Source organism: Rhinolophus sinicus, chromosome 12, assembly GCF_057876585.1.
Source record: "Rhinolophus sinicus isolate RSI-liver-muscle chromosome 12, RSI-T2T, whole genome shotgun sequence".
NCBI lineage: Eukaryota > Metazoa > Chordata > Mammalia > Chiroptera > Rhinolophidae > Rhinolophus > Rhinolophus sinicus.
In genome coordinates this window covers 56,479,190-56,497,187 of record NC_142512.1, presented here as the reverse complement: position 1 = coordinate 56,497,187, position 17,998 = coordinate 56,479,190, and the positions used below count along the sequence as shown (strand labels likewise).

At 59.3% G+C, this 17,998-nt stretch overlaps 1 protein-coding gene across 3 annotated transcripts in view; it reads right to left on the bottom strand.

Moving 5' to 3' along the window:
- Window positions 1-15,731, bottom strand: part of BAIAP2 (BAR/IMD domain containing adaptor protein 2) — a 66,583-nt gene extending 50,852 nt beyond the window's left edge. For all 3 annotated transcript variants that reach the window (XM_019735656.3, XM_019735654.3, XM_019735655.3), the window contains exon 1: window positions 15,563-15,731. In XM_019735656.3, the coding sequence (XP_019591215.2) occupies window positions 15,563-15,616 (54 nt within the window). In that variant the 5' untranslated portion in view covers window positions 15,617-15,731. The remainder of the gene's footprint in view (window positions 1-15,562) is intronic.
- Window positions 15,732-17,998: the final 2,267 nt, after the last annotated feature.

Genomic DNA, 17,998 nt, shown 5'->3' with positions numbered 1-17,998 from the left:
CCCTCACTGGAGTCTCCACTCAACGTGTCAATTACCAGACAGCGGCTCTGACTGGCGTCCCACAGCCTAACCACAGCCTGATTCGCGAATGGCACCCCACAGACAAAGTGCCAGGCTCCAGGTCTGGTTGCCCAATGGACTGACGTCTTGGTGCCAATGTCAGCAGTTCTTAGACTGAAGAAATTATATTTTTCACTTCTAAGGCCAAATAAATGTTTTGTTTTGTTTTCCCTCCCTTCTCCCACCTCCCCCACCCCCCACTCCAGTTCAAGCCGTTCTCAGTCTAGTTGTGTAGGACACAGCCCCCTGGCCCATGCTGGCGTTATGAGCCTTGTGCTCCCCCCACTGCTGAGGCAGTCGGTCCTCAGTCGGCCGCTCACAGCAGCTCTCGCCGGCTGCCGGCCACTCACGCTGCTCACCGGCCGCTCCTGGCAGCACATGGCAGCACACAACAGCCCAGCTCCAGGAAGAACTGTTGTTCACAATCTTAGCTGTAAAGGGCGCAGCTCATTGGCCCATGTGTGGGAATTGAACCAGTGACCTCCGTGTTAGGAGCACAGGACTCCAACCATCTGAGCCACTGGGCCACTCCCCCAAAAATGTTTTAATTACAAGGCATAATCACAGGCACGTACAAGAGCCAAATGCAGTTCTCCCGGGGAATCTGCCCTGACTGCTGACCAACAGCCCCAGCCGGAGAGGCTGGGAGGGACTTTCAGGGAAAAACCTGGCTCGACAACACGTGTCTGGTCTTTCCTGAGTGAGAGAGGACCGTCACCAGGATGGGGAAGCACCGGTCCTGTGGGACCACGGAGGCCCAGATGCTGCTCGTGAACAGAGGACAAGCCACGCGTTCCCTGCCAGCCCACACTGTCGCCGCTCCAGCCCCAGTAAAGCCCTCCTGCCCCCGCTCCTGACCCTCAGTCAGCGGGACCAACACCATGGACTCCGAGCAGGACAGTGGGCTCTGGCTCCAGAAATCCAGCTTCCTGGCCCGTGCTCCACCCACCTGCCCTGAGGTGTGGCCAGGAGGGTCAGCACAGAGAGGCACCGAGGCCCACGGAAGGGGTGCCCACCGGGCTCTGCTCTGTCTGGGGCACCCGGGACCTGCTGTGATCACCAGAGCCGAGGCACTGGGGGACACAGCAGGGACTCCATCCCAAGGGCCTACAGCGCATGTGCAGGTGGGGAAGGAAGCCCTCAGCTGATATGAGAAAGCAGGGAACTGAACCACGTTGTGGAGGCGAGGAGAGACGCAGGCAGGACAGTGCAAAGGCCCAACGCCAGGGCCCAGTGGGCAGGTACGTCAGGGGACAGTGTGACAGTGTGAAGGGGAAGCAAGGAGCGGTGCAGTCATGGGCCAGAGAGCCAGGCAGTCTGAGTACATTTCAGAAGGACCCCTCTGGCTGCTGGGGGGTCAACTGTAGCCAAGGGCACTGGCAGATATAAGGGACCCACTGGAGCTGCTCAGTGGTCTCAGAGGTGATGGCTGGAGTGCAGTGGAGTGGGGCCGCCCCACAGGTCCTGAACACGACGGACCCTGATATGGGGTGAATGGGGTGTGAGGAGTGGGGGACAGGATGCAGGTCACTGGTCTGGGGGCCAGACCCTGCAGTGGGGAACCGAGTCTGGACATGTCATTTCTTGGGAGTGCCTGGGACTCGGGGTGGGGATGTCACATCATGGGCAGCAGGGTAAGACAGATGGTGTCTGGGAAGGACTCTGAACAGGAGGCCAGGTCTGGGGTTATCAGCCCAGGGATAATGCACGGGCCTGGCGGAGCTCACGGTCATACTGCTCCAGCCGCCACACAGACCTCAGGGGGGCAGAGGAGCCTCCAGAGCTGGAGTTCATGCAAACGGAAAAGAATAGAGGCCGGTGCAAGCCTGGGGGAGCGGGTTTGGTCGCCAGGCTGGTGTTCTGGTGTTCATGTGTGTGCTCGTTGCATGTGTGCTCGTGTGTGTGCGCGTGCTCTTGTGCGTGCGTGCTCGTGTGCGTGTGTGTGCTCGTGTGTGCATGTGTGTGCTCGTGTGTGCGTGTGTGCTTCGTGTGCATGCGTGTGCTCGTGTGCGTGCGTGTGCTCGTGTGCACGTGTGTGCTCATGTGCATTTGTGCTCGTTTGCATGTGTGTGCTCGTGTGCGTGTGCTCGTGTGCGTGTGTGCTCGTGTGCATGTGTGTGCTCCTGTGTGCATGTGTATGCTAGCGTGTGTGCAATCACGTGTGCCTGTGTTCACATGTGCCTGTGTGTAAATATGCATGCACGTGCTTGTGTGTGCATGTGTATGCTTGTGTGCTCACATGTGCATGGAGTTTCAGCATGTGTGTCTCACTGTACTGACAAATGCAGGTCTGAGACACTGCCATAGAAGGTGGGCATTTGAGGTCCTGTGCTCTCGGGACCTAGCTGCCAGGACCTCGGCAGCCCCCACCCCAGGTTCAGGTTCCTGGGCAGCCCCCACCCCCACGCTGGCCCATTAGGAAGAGGAGGCCCCACCCAAGCTCATCCTCTGAGCCCCATTCACATCCTGAGTGATAGCAGGAAACAGGCCAGCAGCCACCCAGGCCAAGCATGGGGATTACCATGGCGGCCCACCCACGCCCTCCCAATGACACATGGGGACAGCTGCCAGGTTTCACTTCCTTAGCACAGGGGCTGAGCTCACCCACAAAGAACGTGGGAGCAAGTGGGCAGGACGGGCACTGGGGTCCCAGCCAGGCCACCTGGGCAGGGAATGGCCTGTGCTGCACTGAGAAGGGATGGGTGGCCAGGACTGGGCCTGGTCACACAGGTGCTGCTGTCTTGCCCGGACGCTGACGCCCTGAGGGAAGGTCAGCCGTCAGAGTGCAAATACCCACTGCTGGCCTGGATGGGCTCACAGTGAATGGTCACCCACTCAGCTCCGGGTCATTGCATCTCCCAGAACGATGGCAGCCAGAGACCAGTCAGGTCCATGACAACTTCATTGGGAGGGACCCCAGTGGTCCACGAAGGGCCAGCCCCTTCTATGAGGGGGGTCCTCTCTGGCGGCATCTCTCAGAGCCTGAGTCCCCAGCCAGTCCAGGGCTCAGAGGTATTTGGACCCACTGGGCTGTGCTTTGGCCCCAAGATAGACCCAAACCACCCTCAGAGGCCTCGCAAGGGGTTCGCCACCCATGGCCTGGCACAGCTCACCCTGGGTGAGTACTCTCCATGCCCGCCCCCACCCTCACTCCCCGAACCAAGGCCATGCAGCTGCCCCACGCACCCACTGGTAACTCTGGACCCTGGGCGGGGCCCTGGGTGCCGAGGGAGGCAGCAGCTCCACCGGGTCATCACGTGGGGGAGCGTCTGTGCGTCCGTGATCACACTGCACTGACAGGACAGCTATAGCTTTTTGGGGACTCTGCTCAGAGGGAGCTGAGATCCAAACACGCCAACACCCTCCACAGTGCGTGCGGTGGGGGTGTTCACTTTAGGAGGGGAAGCGAGTATCTCTTCATTACTGATGCTGCAGGGAGGACGTAAACAAAAGTGAACCCGGGGAACGCTGCTCTCCCGGCAGAGAGAACGAGTGGTCCTCTGCACAGCGGCCTCCGGCAGGACCCCTATACACTGTGAGCCTGTGGTCTTCGGGCTGTGTGCACCCAGGGCCCGAGGTGCCTGCCTCACGCCTGTCACAAGACTCACGGGAGCTCGCATAGAGGTGCCACAGGACCCCACTCTGGGACCACCCTCCCCCAGTCAGGACTGAATCCTACATGAGCCACGACCAGCATTGTCTTCAAACTCTGGTACCTGCTCTATGAAACCCTGAAATGCTGTCGCATGTGGCGACTGTTCATTCCTTGTGGGCCAGGAACAACGTACACTTAGCAATGGCACATTCTCACCCAGTCATTGGTTCATTCAATATTGATTGCAGGACACCCTCCGGCTGCCACGAGAACTCCCCTACAGAATTTCTGCACACTGCGGAAGGGGCAAGGTGAGGAGGGGTCTCTGCCAGAGACGCTCCCAAGCTCAGGCGCATTTGGTTCACGCTCACCCTCTTGCCGGGATGTCACACAGCTGGATGTTCCTGCTGCCCCTGAAGTCACAGGAAGCCAGGCCTTAAGCACGGCTCCACTGTGGAAGCACCCGGCTGCCCCTCTAGCCCCGGGGATCCCCGCCAAGACCCCAGCCTGCACTCCTACAGGAGCCAGTAGGAGGGGCAGAGTGCAGCTGCATAGGTGACTGTCTGTCTCCAGGAAAGGACAGCCCACAAGCCCCAGGAAGTCTTCTTGCCTGGCCGGCTCCTGGCCACATCCTGGACAGTGACAGCCATTTTTGTTTTTCTTCAGTCATGGGTCTGCCGAGACAGCGAGGAGAAAGGGCAGTGGAGACCACCCCCTAACTCGGGGGGAATGAGGGGAGTGGCCAACACGTTTCTGGAAAGGAGCTCAGCTGAGGGCCTGTGCTCCTGGGCCCGGGCTTGTTTATTCCTGGGCTCTGATTCCCAGCCCCTCCCCAGCACTTTCCTGGCAAGTCTGCCACAAACAAAGTTTCTCTGCTGACAGACAGAGAGGGAGGGCCATGCCTTCGTGTCCCCTCCACCCCTCACACACAGCAAAGGAAGGAGGGGTGGCCGTCCTGTGCGCACGTGGGGACGTGTGTGGCCGAGCCAGGCTACATTTTCTCTATGCTCGCCACACCTCGAAGAACAAACTGAAGGATGATACAACACGAGGACTCCACCTGGCTGCCTGGGGAGGGGTGGCCTTTACACCCCCATCACCTGAATCCCCACCTGACTGGTCTGTGTGTGTCACTGCCCCATTTTACGGATGGACAAAGAGAGGCATGGGGAGGTTAAGAGCCTGCCCGTGAGTTCCTGGTGGAGCCATAGGCCAGCTGCACAGCTGGGCTTGTCCCTCTTGCCACACGGGGCCCAGCACTGTCCTGACGGGCCGCCAGGGCTGTCAGGACAGGACCAGGTGCCACCAGGCAGCCCTACCTGCCAGGGCTCCCTCAGAAGCCATGTTCCAGTGACATCACAAGAGTAAGGCTGAGGCGGCTCCCCCTCCGTGTCCCCCTCCCCAGGAGGCTGATACCAGGGCACCTCGTCATGCCAGGGCAGGGCCCAGAGCCTGCCCCATCTGCCCACCCAGGACACATGACCACCAGTCTCCAAGGGCCCCAATGCCCAAATGCCCTGACCACCTGCCCTCATCTCCCACCTCTCTCAGGACTTGACAGGATAAGCAGGTGCCAGCTCTGGGCAAGTCGTCCAAGTAGTGCCACTGTCCAGGCACTACCAGAGGAAGATGGGAGCTCCTGCTGCCTGCTGCAGCCCCCACACACAAGGGATACCAACTAGCTGGGGCCCTGGGCAGAGGGCAGTCTGTCCCGCTCTAAAAACTAGGGCATCTGTCCTGGGGACCCTTCTTAAAGGAATAAAACCAACCACGAGTTCAGTGAGTGCTGGGAGGACTTCCTGGAGGAGGCAGACCTTGCGCTGGATTTCATGTGTTTAGAGCCAGAAATAAGGTACGACTATACTCACACGTGAACAGAAAATGAGTAGATGCAACACAGCTTCCAGAATGAAACAGCCTATGGGGTGAGGATGGGGGAGTGAAGGGGCTGCAGGTGAGGCCCCTGAGGGAACAGGGACAAACCAAGCAGCCTGGTTATGCTTTAACAGCACGAGGCTCCCCTTCCCACGAGACTCCCCCACAGGCCATGAGCCCCCAGGGGCCACAAGGACAACCCCCGTCCGCACTCAGGGCGTCCAGCAGGGACATGGCCAGGGCCACACAAGTGTGTGGGAGGCCAGCCAGGCCACAGCCTCCTGAGGAGGGTGCATGAGAAACCACTTTGCAATGGGACCAAATGTGGGAAACAAAGCGTCTGCACTGTTCCAGAACAGAGACTGGAGTCCCCCATCACTGAGCGAGGGGTAGCCAGGCGGTGCACAGCCTGGCCCTGTAGGAGGTGGAAGAGGGGCCTGGAAGGAGGCCGGGGATGGACTGCATGCTGCTTCAGGGGCCAAGAGTCACCCCAGGAGGGCTGTGGTCTCAGCTTCCTCAGCTTCCTATGAAGCCCCCAACATTATAATAAAATAACAACTTGTGTCTTTGCTATGGCACCCAGAGTGACACCGGGGAGCACAGAGGCCTCACAGCCAAAGGGTGGGTACCCCTCCATCACCCCTGGAGGCCCTGGGACCGGGAACGGCCTGAGCTATGGGCTGAGTGACACCAGGACAAAAGACAAAATTCTGGCCAACTCCCCCAGTCCTGGCTTGAGGGCCAGGCCGTTCCGTGCTCCCCTCGGGGACAGGCACAAGGCCACACATGGATGAGGAAAGAGCAGCCTGAGCTCCAGGACCCCCCACCCCCCACTCCCCTTCTAGGAGTCAAGGACCATCAGTGATTCCTTGGACCCCACAACCCCACCCCCATACTTCTCTCAGGCACCGCAAGCCTGACCCCTTCTGAATGAGGTCCTGGGGACCTGGAAGCCCCAAGCTGGCTGGTGCTGGGGGTGCTGGGCAGGGTCTGTCCCATGGTGAGCCACTCCCACAGGAACCAGACAAACCCCGTCAGACCAGGAGCCGAGAGCAGCAGGGTCCCAAAAGGGCCCTACCGGCCTGGCCACTTCCTTCCTGTCCAAGAGGACGTCCTGTCTGTCCTGAGCTCAGTGGGCACGGCCCCTAGAGTCACTGTACAGCGCCTTCCAATGTGCAGGCCTGGGCCACACGCTCCCTGACCGCTCAGGCCTGGGGGCATCCAGCCCGCAGAGGGGTCTGTGTCCTCCAACCGCCATCTGTGTGGTCAGGCTACGCCGGAGCCCTCGCTCCCACGACTGCTTTCATGAGGAGATCCAGTGTGCTCCCCAGGAAATGTGTTGTCACAAACGGGGGACTGCCCTGTGATTGAGGTCAGAGGGAAACCCCTCGGGGCCTGGAAACAGGTTGCTGCAGTTCAGACACACAGCACCCAGACAACAACTGCCCACTGTCCTGGCCGCTGCACTGGGGTTAGGGGCCCAACGGCCCGCAGGGTCCTAGAGCCGAACTCGTCCCCTAAAATTTCATGTGTTGGGGGCCGGACCCCCAGCACCTCCAAAGGTGACTGCATGTAAAGAAGGGGCTCCATGGGAATAATCAAGTTGAAATGCGGTCACGTGGGTAGCCCTGATCCAGTGTGACTGGTGTCCTTACGAGATTAGATCACAGACACACACGAAGGACAACCCTGTGGGGGTACAAGCCAAAAAGAGATGTCTCAGGACAACCCTGCCGACACCTTGACCTTGGACTTCCAGCCTCCAGACTGAGAAAGAAGAGTCTGCTGTTCAAGCTGCCGGGTCTGAGGTGCTTGTCCCGTGGCCTGAGCTGACCTGGGCAACTCCCACTTGCAGTGAGGCCTGATCCTGAGCTCGCATCACTGACAACAAACCCAGACCTGGTTACTGCTTGGTTGGCTAGAACATTCCAAGGCCACTGACCCGTGCTCATCCCTGTGAAGGCTCTGACCTGAGTCTCAGGGGCTGGGCTCCCGCTGGATGGGCTGCAGCCTCAGACCTGCCCCTCCCCCACTGCACTTATGTCAGGCAGGTTGGTCGGCCCACTCAGGCGGCTGGGCACAGGGAAGCCAGAGGGCGACAACAGAGCCCCAGCCGGGGCCTCCCCTCTTTGCCCCCGACCTCCTGGTCCCAAACAACTTTCCATTCTTAAAGCTAATAATCGCAGCCACCACTTACCCAATACTTCCTACGTGCCATCGTCCCATTTAATCATTAATGAGAAAACGGTAACACTAAAGCCAAAGCACTTACCCGAAGCTGGCGGGTACAGAGAGGCAGCAGGTTTGGAAGCCAGAGGCCCGGGCTCAGGCAGCCACCGGCCTCATCACTGAGGCGCCCACCCAGCTGCTCACCCAAGGCCCCTCGTGGAGCAGATTTGGGGATGAACAAGGTCACGCACACACAACTCTCAGGACCGTGCCTGGCCTGAGCCAACCTTCAGAGCTTATTCACAATGGCCAGCAGACTGCAAAGCCCAGGGGGTCCCTGGCTGATGTTCCGCGTCCCCACCCCCCCCCCCAGTGCAGAGCCAGAGGGGGAGCGCGAGATGTCCAGACCCAGGCGCCGCCTTCAGCCCCCTGCCGTGGGGCCTCGGCAACATTCCTGCAATCAGGACTTGTGTTGCTGGCTTGACCGCAGCTCCTGGCTGAAGGGGGTGTCCAGGCCACCTCCAGGCCTGGATTCCCAAAGGCAGGACAAGTTACGGCCTGCGCTCCATGGGTCCCTGGACTGCAAAGGACCTGCATTCCGTGGGAGGGGGCAGGAGGGAGTACATGGCGGTGTGGACAACAGGCCTCTTCTTGCAGAGTGTCACCCAGGGCAGAGGGCTCGACAGCCCTACCTGGGCTCAGAGCAGCAAAGAGTGTGGAGAAGCCCCAGGCTCGTGTCATCTCGGGCAGCGAGCGGCACTTCTGCCTACACCACACCCTGGCTGGAGGCAGCTGCCCTGGCAGGTCAGCTCTGACGCGTGTGACATGAACGGCCTGCAGGACACAACTCTAGCCTGGGAGTGGGGCACACCCTCCCCCCACCCTCACCCTCCATTCCAAAGTAGGGATGTCGATTTCTGTCAGAGCACAGACACCTAACAACTCCCAGGGCATGTCACGCCCTGTCACGATGTGTGTCAACACAGTGCAGGCCCACCTGTTGACTGTCTCCATTATGGCTGGGTGGGGGCAAGCCTGGACGTTACAACCACAAACCCCTTAGTGACTAAGAAGGAACCAGGGTCCTGGCTGTGGTCCGAAAACCTTTTATCATTGGGAATGCAGATTGCTATGGAAGGCAGTGTGGAGGTTCTTCAAAAAATTAAGACTAGAATTACCATACGATCCAGCAATTGCTCTCCTGGATATATACCCAAAAAATCTGAAAACATTTATCTGTAAAAATATATACCGTGTTTCCCCAGAAATAAGACCGGGTCTTATATTAATTTTTGCTCCAAAAGATGCATTAGGGCTTATATTAAGGGGAAGTCATCCTGAAAAATCATGCTAAGGGCTTATTTTTTGGTTAGGTCTTATTTTCGGGAAAACACGGTGTACTGCAATGTTCACTGCAGCTTTATTTACAGTGGCCAAGACATGGAAACCAAAGTGTCCTTCGATAGACGATTGGATAAAAAAAATGTGATCTATAAATACACATACACACACACACACACACACACACAAGGGAATACTATTCTGCCATAAGACAAGATGAAACAGTGCCATTTGTGACAACGTGGATGGATCTTGAGATTATTACGCTAAGCGAAGTAAGTCAGACAGAAAAAGTCGAGAACCATATGACTTCACTGAATGGTGGGATAGAAAACTGAAAGCAACAAAGTAACAAAACAAAGAACAAAAAATCACAGACAATAGTGGTTATCAGAGAGTAAGGGAATAGGATGGTGGCAGAAGAGGGTAGTGGGGATCAAACATACGGTGATGGAAGAAGTGACTCTGGGTGGTAAACACACAATATGAGACATAAATGATGTAATACAGAATGGTACACTTGAAACCTATGTAATTTTACTAACTGTTGTCACCCCAATAAATTTAATTAAAAAAACACACAAAAAAACAAGAAACTGCCAGCAACAAAAATGGCAGAACAAGGGTCCAGGGGCTTAGAAGAAAACCCCCAGACACACTCAGGAAATGCCCCATCAGCACACCAGGTGCCAGGGTGGGGCCAGGGACACCCTGGCACTGGAGATACCCTGACATTGACAGCTGTCAGCCGGAACAAAGCTCAGGAGAGTCAGACTCTGCATGTGAGGATGTTTCAGGAAAACCCTACCCATTTATTCATGTGTATTTGATACATGACTGAAAAAATCTGTCCAAAATTCTAGAACTGCTCCCGTAAGTAGGAAATATACACCCCAAGGCAAGAGAAAGCTCTCTGCTTTGACCTACAGCCTTGTTTCCTCCTGGTGGTCCTGTCTCCACACAGCTCAGGGACATGTCTAGACACCTGCATACGTGAGGGAGGACGTGGGGGTGCTGTCCACAGCTGAGGACAGGCAGACCTGGCTCCCCCAGGCCCCCGACACATGGAGCAGGCAGGAAGGCCTGCAGGGAGCTGGCCGTCCTGGGCGTGCACGCTGCAGGGTGCAGAGAGGACGAAGCAGGATTCCTCTGGCTTTCCCACAGGCCACCGAGGACCAGACAAGGTGGGTGGGGCGCCTGCAGCACGTCAGAAGAGCGGTCACCTCGAGGCCCCAACTGCCCACGTGCCCCACTGGGCACGGCACAGAGGTGTAGCCCCTGCCTGCCCCCCAAGGTTTCCAAGGTCACCTCCTAGAGACAGCACTTGTCTGCTGTGAGGTCCTGCCTTCCCATACCCAGACACTGTCTTCACAGTCCCAGCTGTCCCCCTGGGCTTTCTGGTCCCCCCCATTTGTGGACCAACACCAAGACCCCCAGAGCGCAGTAGGACCAACTGCTTCCCAACTGACACCCTGGACTGCCCTCGGGCCCTGAGAAAGAGGGACTTCCCTGTCTGCTTGGAGACATGAGTCTGGCACGGCCTCTACCCCACCGGGGTCCTGGGCCACTGCTCTGAGAGCAAGCAGCCCAAACAGCTGACCCATGGCAGAGGCGGTGACAGCAATGCATATGTGGGTGCCCCAGAACCAGAAATGGGGCTCGCCCACTCCCAAGCACTGATACTCACATGAGGCCACAGTTCCAGGTTTGGGGGGGCCCCCACACTCAAGGAATCACACTGAGTCACCTCACCTGGCTACTCAGGGGCACGCCACATGGGGACGGAAGGCTTTTCTCCATTAAGACCAGCCTGGGCATCGACCTCTTCCCAGGCCTACTGGCTGGCACCGCTGGTTGCCCAGTGGGGACATGGCACATGCCCTGACCTAGCCTGTGGCTTCTGGCTGGGCCCCTCGAGTCAGCTTGTAGCCATGCAGCTGGGGGGGTGGGGTGAGCTGGAGGAAGGTGCCCACTCAGTCCGTGCCGGTTCGTAATTACTGCGGCGGTGGGCAGCGGATGGCAGTGCAGCCCCTCCATGGCTACCCCAGTGCTGTGTGTCCAGGGGGCACAGGGCACAGGTCTTCACCATCATGAGAGAGCAGCCTCCACATCCTGAGGCCTCAAGGAAAACCGCCCGGGTGGGTTGGCTGAGAAGGCCATGGAGCCCCAGCTCGGTGCACCCAGGGCCAAGGCAAGAGGACAGCAGTCAGCTTGACCAGCAGCTCAGGGCACCCCCACACTGATCAGCTGCTCAGGTGTGCCCACCCAAGGATGACGGCACAAGCAACGTCCATCCAGAGTGCGATTCGAGGCTGAGTGGGGACGAGTGAGTGGCAAGGCCAGCCCTGCCTGCCACCCTCCTGGTCTTGTGGTGACATCTCGGGGCAGAACCCAGACCCACAAACTGAGGGAGGGTGCCAGCCTGGCTCCCCTGCTGGGGAGGAGGGGACGAGGCCCTCCAGCTCAATGGCCAGTCCTCCCCTGACAGTGGCCTGTCCCAGGCAGCCCAGCTAGCAATGCCCATGCTGGGGTGGGGGGTCGTGCTGGCCCTCAGGAAGCTTCGGTCCAAAACACGGCAGCGACAAACCTGCACTTCTCACCAATGACCATGCCCCACGAGGCTGGGCCAGCGCTGGACGTCATTCTGCCTTGAGCCTCAAGCGCACACATCAGGCCCATAAACCCACTGAGCTCCCCAGCACAAGATGTGTGCTCAGGGAGGACCCTCCCGACCTAGGAGAGCCACTGCTCCCCAGCCCACGCTCCAACTGCCATTAGACCCACCGCCAGACAGCACCTGCCACCACGCGAGCCAGTTCTCTGGGACATGACCTGGGTCCAGGAGGTGCTGAAACCCGTCAGCTCAGAGGTCAGCGCAGCAGGGAAACTGTCCTTTGCTGCCTAGCTACACCAGAGGGGCTGGGAGACACACTGCTGCTGGAACGCACGGTGGGGAAGGGCGACGCCATTCAGCATTCTCGTGGAAGGGAGACGCACACAGTCCCTTCGGGAACGGGGACAGCAGGCCCCGTCATCTTATCAGAAAACAGTGCCCCAATGGAGCCCCCCTGGAAACACCTCTAAAACAAAGCAAACACAGCACCAGACACGCACATGTGTGTACTCACACTCACGTGCACACACACACTCGTGCACAGAGTTGGGCACAGCTGTGATTCCTCGCCTCCCAGCAGGCATTTCGTTGCCAAGGCCGTGCCTCTCAGTGTCCACTTCATCTCCAACCTAGGGTCTGCTGAGCTCGGTCCACTCCAAACACAGGCTTCTGATGGCTGCCAACAGTTTGATGTGACTGCCCAGCATGGGTGAGGATGAAGGGGGTCTGAAGTGAATGGCAGGGGACTCGGGGGCCCCATGCTTCCCACCGTTCCCCCAAACACCCATCTGGAGGAGTGGGTGAGACGAGGTGGAGGGTACTGGGCAGGGCTGGGCAGCCAGGCCTTGATCAGAAAAGCCAGCAGTGAGCTCTCACCTGCCCAGGCGGCCTCCTTCCACCACTAACTTGCACCAGCCGTCACCAGTAGCACCAGAGATGGCAGACCCAACATTCCTGGCTGCAGGGTATCCGCCACACGCCACCTTCGCAGGGCAGCGGCACCATGGCCAGGCCAGCTTCCCACAACAGCTGCAGGGTGGGGGTGACCAGACAACCTCTGGTGACCAATCTGGCCGTGCTGACCAAGGCCATAGGGCCACGACTCGGTGAAGAGCCATGCCTGCTGCCTTCCTAGGGACATTCACCTCCTCCTCAGCCTGTGTCCCACCCGCTGCACGCTCAGGACAGGCTGAGGTCCATGGCACTCCGTTCCTCCAGGACATGCCGGAGCTGCCGCCCTCAAAGGTCATCAGGTCACTTGGGAGCCAGGGCTTCTCCTGGCATGTGGGATCATAAGAAGAAGAGCAATCCGACAGTCGTCCCAGGAACGAGCAGGAGCCGAGGCCAGCTGCTAAGCGGCCCCTTCAGCACTCAGGGACATCAGCGATCTCTCCTAAGAGGCTACGGTTTAGGCTTAATCCTGAGCAGCAGACGCCCACCCCCCCATCCTCTGTCCCTGGCTGCCAGGGAATTACCCAGGGCTGCCCTGACAGTTAGGGTCTGCTGTCTGCACTCCATTCTGTGGAGGGTCCAGCCCAGGGTCATGGTCTGAAAGCGAGTTCTCAATGGACTCTGGGAAGTCACTCTGCTCCTCTCCCCTTCACCTTCCATGAAATTCCCCGAGGACATGGATCCCACGGGAACTGGGCCACAAGGAAAGAGGTCAACCTCTGCTCTACAGATTCTTCCACAGAGAAGAATCAAAACTATACATTTTATGCCTGCATTCTTAATCAGCAAGACCAAGGACAAGTGTCCCTGCCTCTCTCTGCTTTGCCAAGGCAAACACCACTCAGAATTGCAGTCGAGGTGATACAGGGGCCAAAGCAAACAGCTAAGCTGCAGCTCAGTGTGACTCCGAGCAGGGCCACATCCCAGACACTCGTCCACAAGCCGCCAACACAGGCACAGAAGCAGTGCCGTCCCCGGCCAGGCCAGAGGACCGGCTGGACCGGCCCGGAGCCACACACAGGTGGCTTTGGCTGTGTCCTGGCTGGTTTCTGCCTGGCCGGCATGCCAAAGCTGCTCAACCGGTACTGGCTCTGCTGAGGAACCCCGTGCTCCCCGGTGACAAAACAAAAGGTACCAGGGCACACAGTCGAAGGCTGGCAGGAAGAGCAGCAGCTACAAGCCCAACCTGCCCCCTGAGCAGAGACACGTACCGCCTGACGTGTCGGACCCCACAAATCCCAGGTCTCATTGCCACACCTTCCCACGGGAGCTCATGAATCAACGGACCTGCCGAACACAAACCACAGACTTGCCTGTTGAATGTGCGCCCCAAACCCTCCAACTGGTTCCCAGAGGGGCTCCAAGTCCCCAAACACTCCATCCTCATGGTTTTCTGCCTCCATCCTGCTGACAGATCTCACTTCAGACTCCAGACAAATCACAGTCCCATCGACAGCCGCTCAGCTGTAGCTACATGCCTGACTGCCCATGGGTAATATGTCTCATCAAGATGGTCTGGGAGTCCCCAGAGCAAAGCCATGCCTGGTGCCCCTCCTAATTCTCGCCATGGAAGTTCCTGTTCAGTGGTTTCAGTGCAGAAGCAGGGGAACTGGGGAAAAACACTGCCCGGCACTTCTCTCCACCCCTGCCACAATGAGCAAATCCTAATGGAACTAATGGCTAATAATTGAATAAACCTTCTCCTCTGACAGCATTTGCAGAGCAACATGACCAGAAATGTGTGCCACACATTCTACGCGACACCACACATGACATCCCAAAGCTGCTCCTTTTCATGTCACTTCCCCGGCAGCCTGACTCCTGCGTGCCAGCAGCTCTAACATGGCTTCAGAACTGACCTAGCCAACCGCCACTCAGCTTCAGGATTCTTCCAGACGACCTCGCTGCAACTTTGGAACCTTTACTGAAGCTGTGCTGGAGTGCAGTCTGCCCACTGGGTTTCAGCTGAAAGCAAAGGGGCCGCCTCCAAAGCCTCCCTCTGCTGTCCATAGCCCAACGCGGTTTCACAGGCCACTTGCTAAGAAGCCATAGTTGTTTAATACAATTAGAAACTGTTGCTCTGCCAGTGCGTTGCAATTCCATTTGGCTGCCATGAGCCAGCAACTGCCATGTAAATACCAACTACCCGGTCCTCCCAGCCTACCACTTAACCTTCAGACAGTTTCGAAATAAAGCCTAGCTTTGTCAGAAGACCGCGCGGACCGCCCAGGGCACAATCTCTCCTGCGAAAGGGCGTCTGCAACTGCAGTGGGCCTTGGGCCACCCGGCACCCGGGTCTGTTTTGTTGGGGGTAGGGGTCTAAACCGAGAAAATGGAGGCTGGAGACACAAAAGCCCCCAGGGCCTGTTTACGTGTGTACAACGCACACAGGGACAGGGAGGTCCGCCCAGGGGGCTTCCGGGTGACTCCCGAGGAGGATGCGAATCCGAATCCGACTTTAACACACATCAGAGCAGAGGCAGGCGCGCCCGCCTCCTACACACTTAGTCTTCTCCCTCCGCAGTTACATAAGATGATGGATTATCTGTCCCCCCATCCAACCTGCCCGCGCGACCTCCCACCTGGGCCACGTTCATTCGTGCCCGGGACGGAGTTGTGGAGAGGAAAAGCCGATTGAGAAAAAGTGCCCAAAGGCTTGCGTAACCGCGTCCGGAGGGCCCACCACGCTGACTAGGGCAGGGAGACGCGCAACCGCGGCCCCAGACCCCGCAGCCCCTGGACCCCGGCCGCCGCAGCCCAGGGCCCGCGCCCCTCTCCACTCCGTCCCAGGCGCGCGGAAGGGCGCGCGGAGGCAGCGCGGAGTGGCGGGGCTGGAGCGCCCGCGCACACCTGTGACCGACCGGCCGCCGCCGAGTCCCTGCGGCCACGCCGGAAAGACCCCCGAGGGCCAGGGGCCGCCAGGTCGGGCCCTAGCGCGCGGGAGGCGCGGGGCTCACCTTGTAGACATTTTCCGTGAGTCGGTGCATCTCCTCCGAGCGCGACAGCGACATGGTGCTGGTCCGGATGCACCACGGACCGGAGCGGGGGCGCAGGAGGCGGCGGCGGGACACAACCGGTACGGGAAAGAAGTGCACAGAGCTTAACCAGGAGCGCGGCTGTCCGCCGAACGCCACTTTTATACCCGCGCAGGCCCCGCCTCCTGCAGGCCCCGCCCCCGCCGCGCCCGCCCCCGCCGCGCCCGGATCACCACCCCCAGTCCCCCGCCCCCGCCCAGCCCGTCGCTGCTAGGTAACCGGCAGGCCCCTCCCCCGCAGTCTCTTCCCATTGGTGAATTCCGGAGACGGGGAAGGGGGCGGGGCCTGGGGAATCGATCCTGGGCAGTGATTGGCCGGTGGTGCCGTCGATCGCGGGGGAGGAGGTGGAGGCGCGGCGCGGGCTGGGGCTCTGGGAACAGGCTGGGGGGGCCCGGGCGACAGCCGGGCTGGGGGCGGGGAGGCGGGGGCGGGGTGGCGCAGGAAGAACGGAGCAGAAGGTGGGGGGTGAGAGGGTGCGGACGGCCGAGGCGCGTGGGGGCGGCACTTCACGAAGTGTCAAGTCGGGGCGGCAGGGCCCTGGGCGTCGCTCTCCGAAGGCGGCCGGATTCGCCGACTCGCGCTGGGCAGGTGACCGTCCCTTTGACACTGGGCGTTTGGACACTGGCCGCGCGGGCTTGGTGAAGGATGGGAAGAGGCTGGCTCGCGGCCCCGGGGGTCCGGCCCCGGCCCGGCACTTTTGGAGGTAAGTCCAGAAGGGGAGGGAGGAGAGGGGCCGGGGACCCGGAGAGGGAGGGCCCCGAGAACGGGAGGCCCCTGGAGGGCTGTTCTGGCGGAGCACGGGCTGTGGCTAAAATTCTGGAGAGGGGTGGACTCGGCGGTAGGAGGGCTACAGAAGAGGACTGTGGGGGAGGGAGGGTTTGGGGGAGAAGCCTGGAGAGGAGCGGATGGGGGAGGCTCCTACAGGGAGGATGGGGGCCCTTGGGGGATCCTCCGCGTGGTGGAAGATCCTCGTTGGGGGGAGTTTTCTTGAGGAGGGAGGGTCTGGGGTGGTAGACGGGGTGGGGCAGGGAGAACCTTGGTGGGGTGGGAAAAGCAGGGCGAGGGGGAGCCTTCCTAGGTTCTCCCAGGAGGTTCTGCTGAGGAAGCTGACCCGACTGGCACACTAGGCTCCCAGAACAAGTCCCTTGGAGAAATATTTACATAAATGAAACTACTATACAGAAATGATTTGCTTTACGTTATTGAACACCAGATCTGGCTGTTTTTCCTGTAATTAAACCTGGCCCTCTCCACCAGCATGCCATCCCTGGACAGGCTCATTCACGCCTTCAAGCGCAGGCACCCAGGGAGGTTCTGCGACCCACAAGACCACTGGCGGAGCCCGACAGACAGCAAGGCGTGAAGGCAGGACCTGAAGTCAGAGTCTGTCCCTAATGGACCTACCTCAGTCTGCCTCACGAGGACACAGAGCAAAGGAAAGCCGAAGTCAGGAAGCTGTCCCTTTCCCTCCTCCACCTCCACCTCAATCCTTCATTCACCAACCTTTTCCGTTTAATTTCCTTCCTGCTATGGGCTAGCTTCCTTTTTCTTTATTGCTCGCAGTGTTGTAAGGTAGATCCCTGTGTAACTAGTTTCTGGGATTCTTTTGGTTGCAAGTGACAGAAAGCCAGCTCAAACTGGCTCTGCCGATGAGGGCCTTTATTGGTCCTCTTTCCCCTTCCTCCGTGCCAGCCTGATGCAGCACGCACTTTCTCTCAGCAGCCCTGAGATTCATGCCCATTGACCCACGTGGGGTTGTGGGCCAAGGTGGAGCTGGGTGGGCGGAGGGGAAGAGCTGCTGCCCCCCCAGAAGAAGCGGAGTGGCTGGGACGTGACAGGTGGGGGCTGGCAGGCTCAAACAGGGGTCTTGTCACTCTGGGAGGGGATCCGCCTGGGGAGTGTCTTGAGCTATCTGCTCCCATCAGTCACCAGACAGTAGAGGGAGGAGAGGGGCCTTCCCAGAAAAACTCCCGTGGTGGTGAGCACCACTCCACCCTCCAGAAGGTCCTGCTCCTGTCGCCTCACATTTGGTAGTGGCTGAGCTAAGAGGCCCACTCTGAGCCGGCCTGCCTTCCAGGTGGGCTAATGGTTCAGCAGCCTTGTCCCAGGACTGCTCTCTTCACCTGGCAGCTGGGCAGGAGGTGAGCAGCTGGGAGGGAAGCCATCGGTTAGAAGAGCATTCACGGAGCACCTGCCGCGAGTGAAAATGAAGGCGCATCGCACCTTGAAGCACTGAGAAGACGCACAGGGGCTGATAGCAGGCGCAGCACAGGACGTGGGTGGGGTAGTCCTACCCACCTAGGCATGGAGAACCAAGCTGAGAAACTCAGCACCTTGCCTGACGGCTTCCATGAGCCA